Source organism: Phaseolus vulgaris, chromosome 4, assembly GCF_051622355.1.
Source record: "Phaseolus vulgaris cultivar YP4 chromosome 4, ASM5162235v1, whole genome shotgun sequence".
Lineage (NCBI taxonomy): Eukaryota > Viridiplantae > Streptophyta > Magnoliopsida > Fabales > Fabaceae > Phaseolus > Phaseolus vulgaris.
This window is the reverse complement of record NC_143501.1, coordinates 2,903,591-2,918,000: the sequence shown is the minus strand read 5'-3', so window position 1 is coordinate 2,918,000 and position 14,410 is coordinate 2,903,591. Positions and strand designations below refer to the sequence as shown.

The following is a 14,410-nucleotide window of genomic DNA, read 5'->3' as shown; positions in this document are numbered from 1 at the left end:
GAACATGTTTTTCTTTAATGGCAACTCAACCAATATAAAATGTGAGCTGTTGGATATTCATTCAACGGTTGTGATGAATGAACGAATGGGAAGAGGGTTGTGGGCCCCAGTGAAGCAATAATTGTTGACTGCTTCTGATAAGAAAAGTGTTGATAACTGTAATCCATGAATGGATGTCTGATAATAAGATGAAACAAATGAAATTTAAGAGTATTTCGAAACCAAAATTTTAATTGCTTGGATAATCTCTGACTTCAAATAATATCTTTTATGCAACAATTATATTATATTCATGCAAATTTAAAAGATGTATGATATGGAGGAGTTTGATTTATTTATTCATATACTCTATATATAGAGTAAAATATAACAAAATGTCAAATATTAACAATATCTCAATCTGAATTTCCTAAATCTAATAATAAATTAATATATTTTTATCTTTATGTAAGAGATATTTTTAAAAAACTTAAAAGAGTTCCTAAAAAAATATTAAACAAATATTTTCAATGTTGTTTTTTCTGAAATGGTGCCTGATGTAAAGACATTATGAGTGTAAAAAATTTGGAGAGTTGATGTCACAATCTTACAAAAACATTTCCAAAGAATTATTTTAATCTACTTGTTCAGTGGATCAAGATTAAGCTGGGTAATTGAATGTCATCTTAGTTCCTGAGATTGTTAAGCAATCCATTTAAATAAGTGGTATTGATGATTTTCATGATATTTTTATTTATATATGACAAGTTATACTACAGTGAAACACAATTATCTCTTTAAGCATCATCAACTTTAAGTCCTTTTGAATAACATGCTTTCTTGTAGTTGCAACCATGTCCTTTCTTTGTAGAAATTTTTATTCTCTGTTTTAAGAGTCAGTTATCTACTTAGTTCAATCTTTGCAGATGGTCAAAATGGAGAAAATTAGTAACTGGATTCAATTTGGATTAATGCATGTTTATGTACTTTAGCCTTTTGTTTATATCACTCTTATGTAAGTGTTCATTATATTGTTGAGTTTTTTATTCATACTTCTTAGATTTCCTTTCATCTTAATTATAAAATCAACACGAGCAGGGTCCTATCTCATCTAACCAAAATACTAAACTTTCTTTCTTCCAATATGTATTTACTTTACACCAGTTTGAAAATCAAACCATCTTGATCTTAGAACATGTGAAAAAAAGACCATAATACTAATATTGAACTATTATTATAGTCTTGTAGTTGACATTAATATCATGAACTTTACTGACATACACAGGTAAGTCATGTTTCTAGTTGTTTTTGGAACTTCCATCAGATAATAAAGTATATTGTAAAATATCTATTGCTTCTTCCATTAACAAATACAAGGACCATTTTAGGTACAACAAATACTCAAGCTTTACACAGCTAATCTACATCAGGTGACTGCTACACAAATTCTCCTCTCCTAATTTTATAAACAAATGGAAGCCCAAAGAGGAAAAGATAAAAAAATTAAAAGCTATTTGCAATGCTCACTACTTGAATGCCACTTCCCAACTCAGCAAGAAATCAAATACAATTCCAAGGTCTAAGAATGTATGTTTAGAAGCATTTACATTTCACATCTCCCTTTGCTTCAATCTTTCTCTGAGGTGTATTAGTTTTCCCTGGACCTTTTTAGGTAACTCATCATCTGATAACCCAATTTCAATCCCTTCTACTTGTTCTCTCTGTATAATATCATGGTACATTGGTAGAAACCGACTTTGGAAAGACCTATAGGAGAAATAGGGTAGCAGCACACACACAACAACCAAAAGGGTTACTAGCCAATATAGACCACTGGGAGCACATGCTTCCACAAAAACCCTGTAAGCTGTTGTGGATATTGCTGGGGAGAGGTAACCATAGACCAACACAAACACATACCAGAAGGCAATGCTGCCCCATATAAAAAAATGTTGTATCCAAGTAAAGTAATTGATGGATAGTGCCATTTGGCAATTCACAGTCCAGACCACACATGTATACATTGTGACTCCAAGTATTTCAAAATCAACCACCTTACCATCTCTTCTGAAGGCTTGATTCAACACAGAATTAGTGGTTAAGAAGAAGATCACTAAAGAACTAAGTACTCCATTCAACATCCACCCAAGAATCCGGGGCCAGCTGAAGAGGGTGTCTTCTACTCCCTCTAGATATAGAACAGGATACTGTAAAACAGACAATATGGTTATTGATTAGCACAGGATCTTAACAAATAGTACATAAAGTACTCATCTTCTGAGAAGAAGAATCGTATATGTCTGTCTGCTGATTCTTAAATATTCTTTAATATATAGAGAAGCAATTTTAAAAATTATGACAACATAGTACCTTTAGACAAAGTTTGGCAGAAACATCCTGATCAAAAACACCTAGAGCGATTACTGGAAGTGAAGTGAAGAAGACATTGTAAAATGACATGTACCAATCATTGTAAGCAGCTTGACCAGAGAAAGAAGCATATGCCTCAAACCAAAAAAGGGTAAATCCAAACGCAATGTTTTTATAGAAAAAATAGCATATCTGCATAAAAACAATTCAACAAGTTATCAGCAGCAATTTTTTGGGTGGACAAAGTTGCCTATTTTTTATCTAAACAAGTATGATATGGTTTAATTCATTCCCAAACACATGTAATACTCTTACACAGCAAACAGAAAATTATAAGATCTTTTTCATCTGGATTAAACCAATCAACTCATGGAGAGGGTAAAAAAATTGAGAAAAAATGAAAAAAAAATAATAATAATATACAGCTGTCACTTTCTTATTTTAAAAGACTTCTATGTAAGAAGCAACTAAAACTTCTTGTAAGAATCAGTTTTCAGATAACCAAATGAAGTTTTGTTTTCTCTCTTTTGCTTTACTTCTTGAATTCTGTTATTCTCTCTTTTCTGTTACTTCAGAACATTGAGGAAACTAAAGTTGTACTGTGAAAGCATTCAGTAGATGAACATTAAATCTTAAAGACTGAGAGAAATAGATGAATGCATGGTATTACCATCATTGATATACGCCGATAACACCAATGGCCATGTACCAACAACAAACGCTCCAGAAACCGGAATTGAGCTATTGCAAAATCACTTGCCATTATAGCCTGTAGACAACATTTATTTACAAATATCAGAAACTGGCACCCAGTCATTCAAACATTAGCTTATCATACAAAAATTGGCATGTACATTCAGAAATGTTAATGATGTGTTTAGGACTGCTAGTGTGGAGTAGTTGTTTTGTTACTAAATCAAATGTTTTTATATACCTATTACTAATTATTTAATGATGGTTACTTTTTATTTGTTCTCCTTGCAATTGTGGTATAGTTTTAAACTTTTTTTTTATCGGCAATACAGTTACTTTTATATAAAGCTTAGAAGTGAAGTTTTTAATCCCTTTGCCTCTGCAGAAATTAAAGTTCTGGATTTCTTTCCTTATTGATTGGCATAGTCACTTTCTAACAACTCTATTAAGTACACAATAACATTACTGATAACTTATGTTGCATGCATGTTGGTTTGACAACTTGGTTCATTATGCTTAAGTGAATTTCTCCATAATTTAAAATAATCCAAATACAAAACATATTAAGACCACATGTTAAACAGCACAAAAGAGGTAAGAACATGTAGACCTGGTTAGACTAATGGCACATTCGGCTAAAAATATCTTTATTAAGCACATCTTCAATAAGTTATTATCTCATATTAGATCATTTGTCATAAATATGAACATAGAAGTAATTGGAATAGGCTAATAACAACTTATTTTTATAAGCTTGACTATGAAGCTCATTGAAATAAGCTAAAGAGGTTATAATTATAAGAACCATCAATTATTATCATAAGCTCAAATAGAGTCCCTATAAGCTCTTTAACACTCCCTAAGTTATATTAGAATCTCTTCATTTATTATGGTTTTGGAGAATATAATCTTTCTTAAGGACAGGTAGAAGAGCAGCCCAGATAAGAATAATCAAATGTATTTTTAGACCTGCATCCCTTCAGCACCACTAATGCCAACTCCAATATCAGCCTCCTGAAGCATGCCAACATCATTTGCCCCATCACCAATAGATAATGTTGTCTTCCCAGTTCCCAATTTTACCAACCTTGTAACCTGCATATTTTTTTGGCTGACATGATTATAATATTTTAACAACCCAAGCTATGATTATACACAACTACTCAAGGAAATAATATTATTTATATGACAGAAATTCAAATTGCACACCCATAGTACTCACACGAGCTTTTTGTTTGGGTGAAGATCGGCAACATATGACAGAAGCACAATTAATGGCAAGCTCAAAGAAGGACTTCTCCAAATTCTTGTTAAGAGAATAATCCAAGGACTTTCCATCGATTATCAAGCCAAACCCAGAAGACGTTCCTTTATTTGCATTAGAACTCTCTTTGGCAGAGTTAATTTGTGAGATTCCTTCTCCAATTTGCTTCTTAATGCTTTCAAGAGAAGCCTAAGAAATTTTTGTATCAAAGATGTATAATAGTGAGAGAAAATTAAATTCCGAAAAAAATATAAGTGTACCTTTGCTAGAGCCTGCTTGTCCCCTTGCTTTTCCAAGTATAAGATATCTGAGGAATCAAGAGTGATCACTATCTGTTTCATGTCTTGTCTAAGTAAACTGCAAGCATACCTGTACAAAGAAAAGGGGGAAAATAACTTCAAATTTATACAACTTTCTCATAAAAAGAATCTAGAACAAGCCTTGCTAATGTACCCTATGTTGACTGCAGTTTCCATCTTGTCTCCAGTCAATACCCATAACTTGATTTTTGCCCGTGCAAGCTTTTCAATACACTCAGGAACCTGTATTTCCATGTCAAATAAGCTTTATTAACTAATCAAGAACAAAGGTATTAATATCTGATTTTTTTTTAGTCATTTTTCCCTGTTTCAGTGGTCTATGTCTGAAGCCAAGTTCATTTTTTGTCAGAAACTTTTATTTTTTCTCACTCGATACATAATTGTTGTAAAGTTGTCTTCATTCAAGAAACCCCTAGTCCACTCTGATTTCACATCAACTAGAAATACGGCATAAGTAAAACTTAGACAAATATCACTTTACAATTTGATTTTCTGAGATTGAGTTTGACCCTTAACCCAAATTCTAAAAATAATAAATGCAAAGACTTACATAAATAAAAGTAGGAAGATTAAAAAGTTTATACTTACCCCTTTTTGCAGTCTATCCTCAACTGCAGTAGCACCAAGAAGTATCAAATCTCTTTCCATCTTGTCAGCAGCTGCATCCACCAGTGCATCTCGGTCTTCTGTTACAGAAGATTTGACCTTTGAAAACTCCTTGTCCCATAACTTATATTCTTCTTCATCAAGTTCACGGTATGTGACTACAAGGGTTCTTAAACCAGCCTCGGCGTACCTTTTGATATGATCTCTGGTTTCAACCTCAAACTGTCTTCCATGCTGTGAGAGCCTTTCAAACATTACACTGAATATATGCAAGGAAATACACAATTTGACGTTACTACATGCTATTAACAACTCCATTATTCAAAAAGCATGGGATATTAATTGAAACCTGTCTGCACCCTTGCATAGGAGCAATAATTGATTTTCCTCATTCCTCACTATCACTGACATTCTTTTGCGGGAACTGCTGAACTCTAACACATGTAGAAGCTGGTACACTCTGCTAGTCAAAAATTAACCCAATGATCAGTAAATTAAACACAAACTTAACAAAAAAAAATGAAAATGTGCCAAAATTATAATATGATATCTAAAGACTTGTTCAAAGCTTCTTAAATCACTCTCTCTGCATGGACCAAATATATCAAACAGGTTCAAACCTATTGACAGAGTTTATCAGAAATAAAGACAAAGAATACAAACTAGAAATATATACAACTCATTGGCAGTACATGAATCAAATCATTTATAAAATTTCAAGTAGAATTTTCTCTTCTTAAGAGTTAAAGATGATTCTTTTATTCATAGGAACTGAATATAGGTACTAGGAGGTTTTCAACAACTCACACACTACTCAACTAATTGAGTTAGATGGCCCCGGTAGTAAAGATGATTTTCTTGTAGTTAGTAAATTTTGTTTACATTTATTTTGCTTCTCTTTTTCAAGATATTGAATCTTACTACCTTTACTATTCTCCTTTTTCTGCCAATATTCTTCCAAACATGAAAGGCTTTAATTCTTCCCCTCAATCTTTCATCCTAAAACCAGATTTAAGAGCACGGACACTTTCTGAGAGTCTTTCCCTCTACATATGATTTTGCAGAAAGGAAAATCTCCCCATAACTATAATTTATATCATCCAAGAAATTAAAAAAATCCATAATTGAACTTTTTCTTTTATGGGTCTTATATACAATGAAACTAGTTGAATAGATATATGAAGATGTAAAAGGAAGGGCAAACCAAACCTTTGAAAATCCTATTATAATTTGTTTTAGTGAGAAGCCAGATAAAACTTTGTTGAACACAGAAGCTGAACTACTCTATTAAATAAAAATTATATAATCTCATCTGAGATGACAACTTTGGCCACCAACATTGTGGGGAACATATTAGAAAATGGGGCAGATATGTATAACTATAAACATGGTAAAAGGAGTTAGCCAACCTGTCAACCTTTTTTCCACTTTCATAATTCAATTCGTGCAATGATATGCTTGTTTGTTTCCTTTCAAAAAACTCGAAACCAAGCTCCCTTGCAGCTATGACAAAAGCTGCTTCATCTGGTGACTCGGCTTCATAGGAAATTTCTCCAGATTCTTTATCTTCATCTGGAATAGCTGTGTGACAAATAGCTAAAACTAGAAAGAATTTCTGTATGAAGTCTGAACATGGTTCATTAACCCATTGCCCATTCACTATGCGCTCATCTCTAAAATTAAAGCCCTTAATTGGATGCAGAGAGTCACTTGCCTCATTATTCTGGCCCAAGAAATCAGAGGATCCACCATCAACATCAGATTCCCCACCTTTTCCTCTCCTAGCAAGTGCTTTCTCTACTTCTGTCATACCACGACCATACGGAATGCCCCCTATTGAACATTTGACAAACTCCATTGAGTTACATGTCAAAGTACCAGTTTTGTCACTCAATATGGTATCAACCTGACCAAGTTCCTCATTCAAATTAGACGTGCGTGCATGAGCTGGCCTATCTGATTCTTCATAATACATTTCCTGGTCTTGGTTAATGAAAATGCTCTGCAGAACTTTCACAATTTCTATGGACACATAAAGTGATATCGGAATTAGATATCCATACAACATAATGGCAGTCAAAAAATGAAGAATAGCAGCAAGTGTTGCCCTTCTCGGATCATAGAACACCGTTGCATCGTCTGGACGAAGATACCATCTTTTATACCTTCCACCACTAATATCCTTTTTGGTCTCAATACCAAAAAAGACAGAACCAATAAAGGATATCAAAACCAAGGTACTGAAGAGGATGTATATTATCTTATCCATTTTCCTCTCAATTTTGCTTCTTTTGGACGGAGGATCGGTGGAATTCTGCATAACTTTCGTATCATGGCCAGTAAAGACAACAATGCCATAGATAAAATCAGTGTTTTTCAACTTAGAATCTCTTAACAGGATCTGCTGCAAGGAAAGAGGATATTCTTTACCATCATGTTGTAAAGTTCCAATAAATGAGTACAGATTTTCATTAGGATCCTCACATTTAACCACAGCCCTAAACTTTTGGAGAGACTTTTCATCATGAAGATGAGTTGTCACCTCCAAAGCATGCTTTAATTTCAGATTAGTTTCTCCATCAAGATTCATAGTCTCGACATAACAAACCCCATCACCGGGGCTTGATGAAAGCAAAAGAAGATCAGCAGGAAAGTATTCATCCTTGTACACTTTAATGATATCACCAACACGGAGTTTCTTCCATCTAGTCTCGGTAAATGTATAATTTCTACCATATACCTGAACCTTTCTGTTATTTGCCTCTATATCCTGAAGAAATACATGAACTTTAGCCAGGAAAACTTCTAGTCCGTGAATGATATGTAGGATATATCAATGGGGGGGAAAAACTTTCCAAAACACACAAAGATTTAAAAGAAATCAATCCAAAAGTGTGACTCAACAGAACACAAGAGTCAAGTACATCCTAAGCAAGTGACTAACAGAGAAAAAAAATATCCAAAAAAGGCCAAACAAGTTAAATAGGCATATAGCAGCAATTAATTACATGACATAATAATAGTATGCAACAGAATCATCTCGTAGATATGTCTTTTTTAAGAATTAAGAAAGATGAAAATTTTCAAAAACAAATTGATATGTACTAGATATGTTCAAAGAGAAAGGAGAGTTTTGCAATACCCCTTCCTTCCACTTTCCAGAAACAAAAGAGCATTCAAATGTACTTATATGTCAATAAAACCATAATAATTTTCTAATTTTAGAGCATTGTAAGATAATGAAGCTTGTGAATCCACTCCTTGATCATCAGTAGTAACTACTAAGGGCAAAATTACTCTCTTTTTTCTATTCATTCCTAACTTTTATTAAAATCACAAAACAAATGCAAGCTTACTCATAGCAGAAAAATGCCAACTGAGTATATATATAAACAAGGACCTTTATAGAAAGTACCATCAGTGGGGGAAGGGCCATTTGGGGTTTTGATAGGCCATGATAAAAAGGTATTGCATTATAAAAAAATTGAAAGAAAAAAAAAACAGAAAACAGTACCTGTTTTCTCCTCCTCCAATCTTCCACAGCTTCCTTGGCCATTGTAGCTCCAATCACAACCAGCAATGGAGCAACAATACTTAGAGCAGTGAAAGGTGCCAATGGACTAAATGAAACACACGCAACAATGAGAAAGTAGATATTTGCAACCCTTCTGAACTGCTCAAACAGAGACTTGGGGATGAAATTAAAAGCTGTATACTTGGTTGTTGAAACATAATTGCCTCCATAACTCAACTGAACTGCTTCAGGGTTATCCGGATCATTGCAGTACACAACCCTGGAGTACCCCTTCTGCCCAATTTGGGAATGACCATCTCTGAAACGAGATTTCAAACAAGAAAAACTGTACAGTTTGCTAAAATGTATCCTCCTTTTGCTGCTCCCACCAGGCATTTTCCAAATGGGGTGTATAAGAGTCTTCTCTTCACACACAAAACCCAACTATTCCTCAACTTCTCCAAGGGATCAAAGAAGCCCCCATCACTAATAACCCCCTCAAGCACCCATTTTGATCCTCAATATGAACACCCTCACCTTCTATAAGCAGAATGAAAGCACCAAAGTACAAGAAATTTAAAAAAAATAATAATAATAATGAAAATTAGGCCAACCCCTTCACCTAAAAATGGCTACACTCAATTAATATGAAAAGAACCACCCAACATGGCAAGTCAAAGATAAAAAAAAAACAAAAATAAAAAGAAACAAGCTTTGATCCCTTCAAACAAGAACACAAAGCCTCAACTGCACCACAGTCACAGCCAAAATGAGCTGCAAAAAATGTGCTTTTTGAAATTTGAAACCCCCTTAAGGTAAAGCTTTGGAATTCCTTCCTCTCAATGGAAGCTGCAGATGTCTCTTCCTTGCAAGTCCGACCAAATTGTTTGTGGAGAGAGAAACAAAGAGATAGAGAGAGAGAGAAAGGATCAAAAAGTAAGAGCTTGGTATGAGTAGCAGTTAACTTTGCCGCTTCTAAAAGCAAACAAATGAGAGAGACAGAGAAACATTGACAGAACCGACTACCGAGCTGGTCATTTCTTTTAGTTTAGTACTCTGCTAATATTACTGTCTTCTCTTCACTTCACTTCACTTCTTCACCTTTCAATTCTAGGAATAATGAAAACATAATAAAAATAAAAATAAGAAGCAGACCAAAAACAGAGAGAAAAAAGGGGTGAATACTGAATAAACAAAAATAATGACAATAATAGCAACAGTACAATAGTATAGTATACCCTTTGTTTGCATGAAGAGTAGAACTTAGATGGGAAAGTTGGTGCAATCCACAGACACTTTTTGACGTTTTTGTTTGTTGCTTTGTAACACGTGTTGTTACATTGACAACAACAAACCCTGATACAGATAGATACTGCTTCCCTTGTCCTCTGTCTCTACACTCACTTCCTCTAGTGAACATATTTTATTGCCTTCATTTTACTTTTTCTCATTTTTTTATTATTACTATTTCAACAATTTTATCTATCATCTTTTCCAAATCTACTCAAAAAACTTGTGCAATTTAATTTATTTGGTATTTAAGAAAAACTTGGATGGCACTTTATTATCATCCTCTCAGGTCAACAAATTCATTATTCTAATACAATATCTATATAACACGGATATTGATACGACAATACAGATATATACATATAATTTTTAAAATATAAGACATGAATATATAAATATGTATAATTTTTAAAATATAAAATACGAATATACAAATTTATATATTATATAACTATGAAATATATAAATTAATAATAAATATTTATATGTATAATAATAAAAATTTATGTACATAAGTATATTTTAGATTTTTTTTATCATAAAAATGTTTTTATTACAAATTTAAAAGAATTTGTTCCGTGTTTTTATAATTATAATAAAAATTTATACAATAAAATTAAATTTTTAAAAAATTAATATATTGTTTTTAAATCGTGTTAAAATTGATAAAAATTCAATAAATATTTTTTAAATTAAACACCTCGTCGATGCCTAACCTACGAATATTGTATCTAATACGTATGTCAATTTAAGAGGAATATTTAAACATCAGTGTAATAACCTTCTACATTTTTATATAAGTATTAAGGGTAAGATTATACATTAACCAAATCTTATAATCATAATAATTTGATTAGTCTCAATAAAAACATAATTTGTTGAAATCATAAGAATGCTCTATTTTTGTTTAGAGTAGAAGCATGTTGTTGATTCCAACAGTAAGAAAGAAGAAAAGGAGTCACATCATCCCAGGCATGAAGAAAAAAAACTGAAAATGGACATGCAAGGTGATAAGGTTTGGATATGAATAGAAAGTTCCAAAAGTTACCATGCAAGTTAAGAGCATGTGACCCTGCACAACCTCACAATTGTAGGGCATGTGCCCTTTCATCTTCTTCCATTAATGTGTTGGGAAATGGAGCTAAACCCATGTCAACCCATGTCATTTGCTGCTTCCTACTCCAATCTATATATATATATATATATATATATATATATATAAGAAAATATTATAAAACAAAGCAGAACTTTCAGAATTTATATTTTTTTTCTACGTAAATATTATACATGCAAAACTAACACAATGAATTTGAAGAGAAACCACTACGATCTGTTTACATGAAAAATGAACTGTGAATTTCTTGCTCTCCTCAAGTAAGAAATGAAATATGCTGATACAAAGAAAAAATAATAGACAATTTCCTTAAATCTGCTTATAAAATTTAGTTACTATATTAACTAAAATTGAATATTATTTAAAAAATATATATTTAAATTAATTTTTATTATTCATAGATAGGTTTTAAAATTAATATCTAATTAGATATCAATATTATTTTAGCTATCAATTACTTAAATTCTAGAGACTTTATATTATTTTTTCTTAATTCAAACAATTTCACCATTTATTTATTTTTTTCTTTCCATTTTTCACTCTTTAATCCAGAGAAAAGCTTACTCTGAAAATTAAAATTCTATTATGTTTTTTATTTCTTATATTAACTGTAAAAATCTTGTAATGGTCTTGCAAATTTAAAATATTTATATATATTTAGTTCATTAAATTTGAAAATTGTGATAATTTTTTAAAATTTACTCTTTAGCAACTAAAATTAATTAGTTCAATTCTTCAAATGTAGTATTTAAAAGTTAAAAATGTATTTTTTTTTTCAAATTTAAAGGACTAAAAAGCTTTAACAAAATGGAGAAAAAAAAATAGATTCATAAAAAGTATATGTTAACGATTTTTTAATTAGGGTAACACTTTTGGAATAAAATATTTTAAAAAAAGCATGACGTTAATAACACCTAGCTAGCAAATATTTTTGCTTTAACTTTTCTGTGGATTTTGTGGCAGAGCTTTTCCATATCATTATACTTTTCAAAAGTTTTTTTTTCATTTTTCACGATTAATATTTTTTTATTTTCATTTCTCTTTACTTTTTCAGACGAAGTTTCTTTTTTAATTTATTATTAGTAGTTCGATTATGACATAATTATAATATAAGCTTTTTATACGATAAAGAGATAAGGAATTTCTCTCGTGGGACCCTACCCTATAACTATAGGACAACAACACAACCCTCATAAAGTTAAGTAAGCATTGCATTCATGATCATAAAGAAAAATAGTATATGATATATGAATGGGTTCTTCTATTAATGTCGTTATTGATACACAATAATTATTAGTTTTAGTGATAATTAATTTTTACTAAGAATTTCATTCATATTTTTAGTAAGATGTTTTCTTTTCTGATTTTTTTTATACAAGATTATAAGTTGGATTTATCAAAAATAAATAAATATTATAAATAATTATAAATATAAATTTTATGACGTATTACTTTTTTATAAAAATTTTATATGTTAAACATCATTATATAACTTGATATATCACTTTAATAACAACAATCATATATAATTACATAAAAAAATTATTAAAATATATATATATATATATAAATATGAGAGAATTATAAATTTTATGACGTGTTTGATTTTAAAAAAATAATAAAATAATAAATGAAAAAAAAAGTAGAGATTATTATGTAAAAATGATAAAAAAAATGTATACAAAATAATATAAATATTCCAAGTAAAAAATAAAATAGAGGTAACAGCATTTTTGTTATTTAATTATAAAACTAAATTTTGTATTCTATTTAGGATATTTATGCGTGAAAGTTATACAATATTGTTTAACAAATTTTTTTATTAAATGACATGGTGTGGCACATGCTTAAGAGGAATTTTTTAATAAATAACATTATTTAACTGGTTCATACCAATAAAAAAAACATTTTTAGGTACAAATATAGTTAAAATCTGATTTTAGTGATTTTTTTAATAAAAATTTGTAGGTTAGTTATCACTATGCAATTTAGCATATGAGACACCTCAAACAGCGATCATCAGTCATCATATAAAAATAATATTTATTTAAAAAATAAAAAAAAATACAAAAATATAAATAAACTATACCAAAACACATACTAACAATAACCATATATTACTAAATTTTAATAATTTTAATTTTAATAATGAAGTAATTTTTTATTACAATTATTATACCTATACATAGAATATAGTAAAACTACAATTTTAACATAAAAATCCATTAAGTAATCAATCATATCTAGAATATTTTTACCAAACATGATTTGGATGGCTCGGGGATTAGTTTTATAAAGGATGAGAGTAATGGTGTTCATTAAATTATTTTTTTATAATATTGGAACATTTCTAAAATATTTTCCTTTAATTTAATTATTTTTTATCGATAAAAAACTTATTCAAACCTTTTCTAAAAAAATATTTTTCGCTTATATATCTTGTTTTTTAAACATAATTTAAATAATTAATATAGAAGTGAACAATAATTTTTAACATTTGTGATTAAACCATGATATAAAAATCTTTTAGCACTGTGCATATATCATTTTATCACTAATTACATTATTACAAATTTATTGAATAAAAATTAATTTTAAAAATAAAAATAATTAATTATTATATTGACTAAATTAGATACTAATTTTAATTTAGAGACTTAAAAAATTTATTAATATCTAAATTAATTTTTATTATTAATAAATAATTTATAAATTGGTATTTAATTAGCTACTAAATTTTTCGCTATTAATTATTTATATTCTAAAGTTGATAGTTAAAACTTTAGTAATTAATAAGATACTAGTTTAGAAACTATTTATCAATTATAAAAATTAATAGAGATACCAATAGTTTTTTTAGTCTCTAAAATAGTATATAATTTAATTAATAAATTTTATCTTTAAATTTAATTTTTATTTAATAATTTTTTTAACTTAATTTTCATATATATATATATATATATATATATATATATATATATATATATATATATATATAAGAATTGAGAAGGATATAGTAAGTAATGGTGACATGTGGTCCTCTCCTAAAATTGAGGGCAACTTGGTAGTTGGGACCTTTGAATGGAGTTAGAAAAATCCCAAACATGGCTATTCTTTTATTCTACAAAAGTAAATGTGCTTAAGGAATTTAGATACAAATGTTATTATCATTAAGTTGATTGATGTATTTTCTAATAATATTTTTTAATTTGTGATATTGATTCTGATAATAATGACTGAAATGTGATTTATTGTCAGAG

The 14,410-nt window shown here is 29.8% G+C and overlaps 1 protein-coding gene across 6 annotated transcripts; it reads right to left on the bottom strand.

Annotated features, from left to right (window-relative positions):
• Window positions 1–1,304: 1,304 nt before the first annotated feature.
• Window positions 1,305–9,986, bottom strand: LOC137836734 (ATPase E1-E2 type family protein / haloacid dehalogenase-like hydrolase family protein). Of its 6 annotated transcripts, none has more exons than XR_016520508.1 (11): window positions 8,747–9,782; window positions 6,642–8,002; window positions 5,582–5,692; window positions 5,215–5,491; window positions 4,760–4,848; window positions 4,567–4,675; window positions 4,265–4,495; window positions 4,012–4,137; window positions 3,020–3,118; window positions 2,350–2,402; window positions 1,305–2,186 (listed from the first exon to the last, which is right to left on the bottom strand). XR_016520508.1 is itself a non-coding variant. In XM_090301583.1 (11 exons), exons 1-11 carry the CDS (start codon window positions 9,140–9,142, stop codon window positions 1,590–1,592), a joined length of 3,588 nt encoding a protein of 1,195 aa, XP_090157709.1. In that variant the 5' UTR covers window positions 9,143–9,986; the 3' UTR covers window positions 1,305–1,589. The 6 variants fall into 6 exon arrangements, 2 of the variants coding, with proteins under 2 accessions (XP_090157709.1, XP_090157710.1); XR_016520509.1 differs by having other exon boundaries at window positions 2,350–2,541; window positions 4,265–4,481; XM_090301583.1 differs by having other exon boundaries at window positions 2,350–2,541; window positions 8,747–9,986.
• Between the last annotated feature and the right edge of the window lie 4,424 nt (window positions 9,987–14,410).

Bases quoted from the DNA above. Each gene is read 5' to 3' on its own strand.
- LOC137836734 (XM_090301583.1), bottom strand. From the start codon at position 9,142: ATGCCTGGTGGGAGCAGCAAAAGGAGGATACATTTTAGCAAACTGTAC. The intron at 5,492-5,581 runs GTTTCAATTAAT...GCATATATTCAG, and splicing joins CTATGCAAGGGTGCAGACAG to TGTAATGTTTGAAAGGCTCT. The intron at 4,849-5,214 runs GTAAGTATAAAC...ATGGAAATACAG, and splicing joins AGGATAGACTGCAAAAAGGG to GTTCCTGAGTGTATTGAAAA.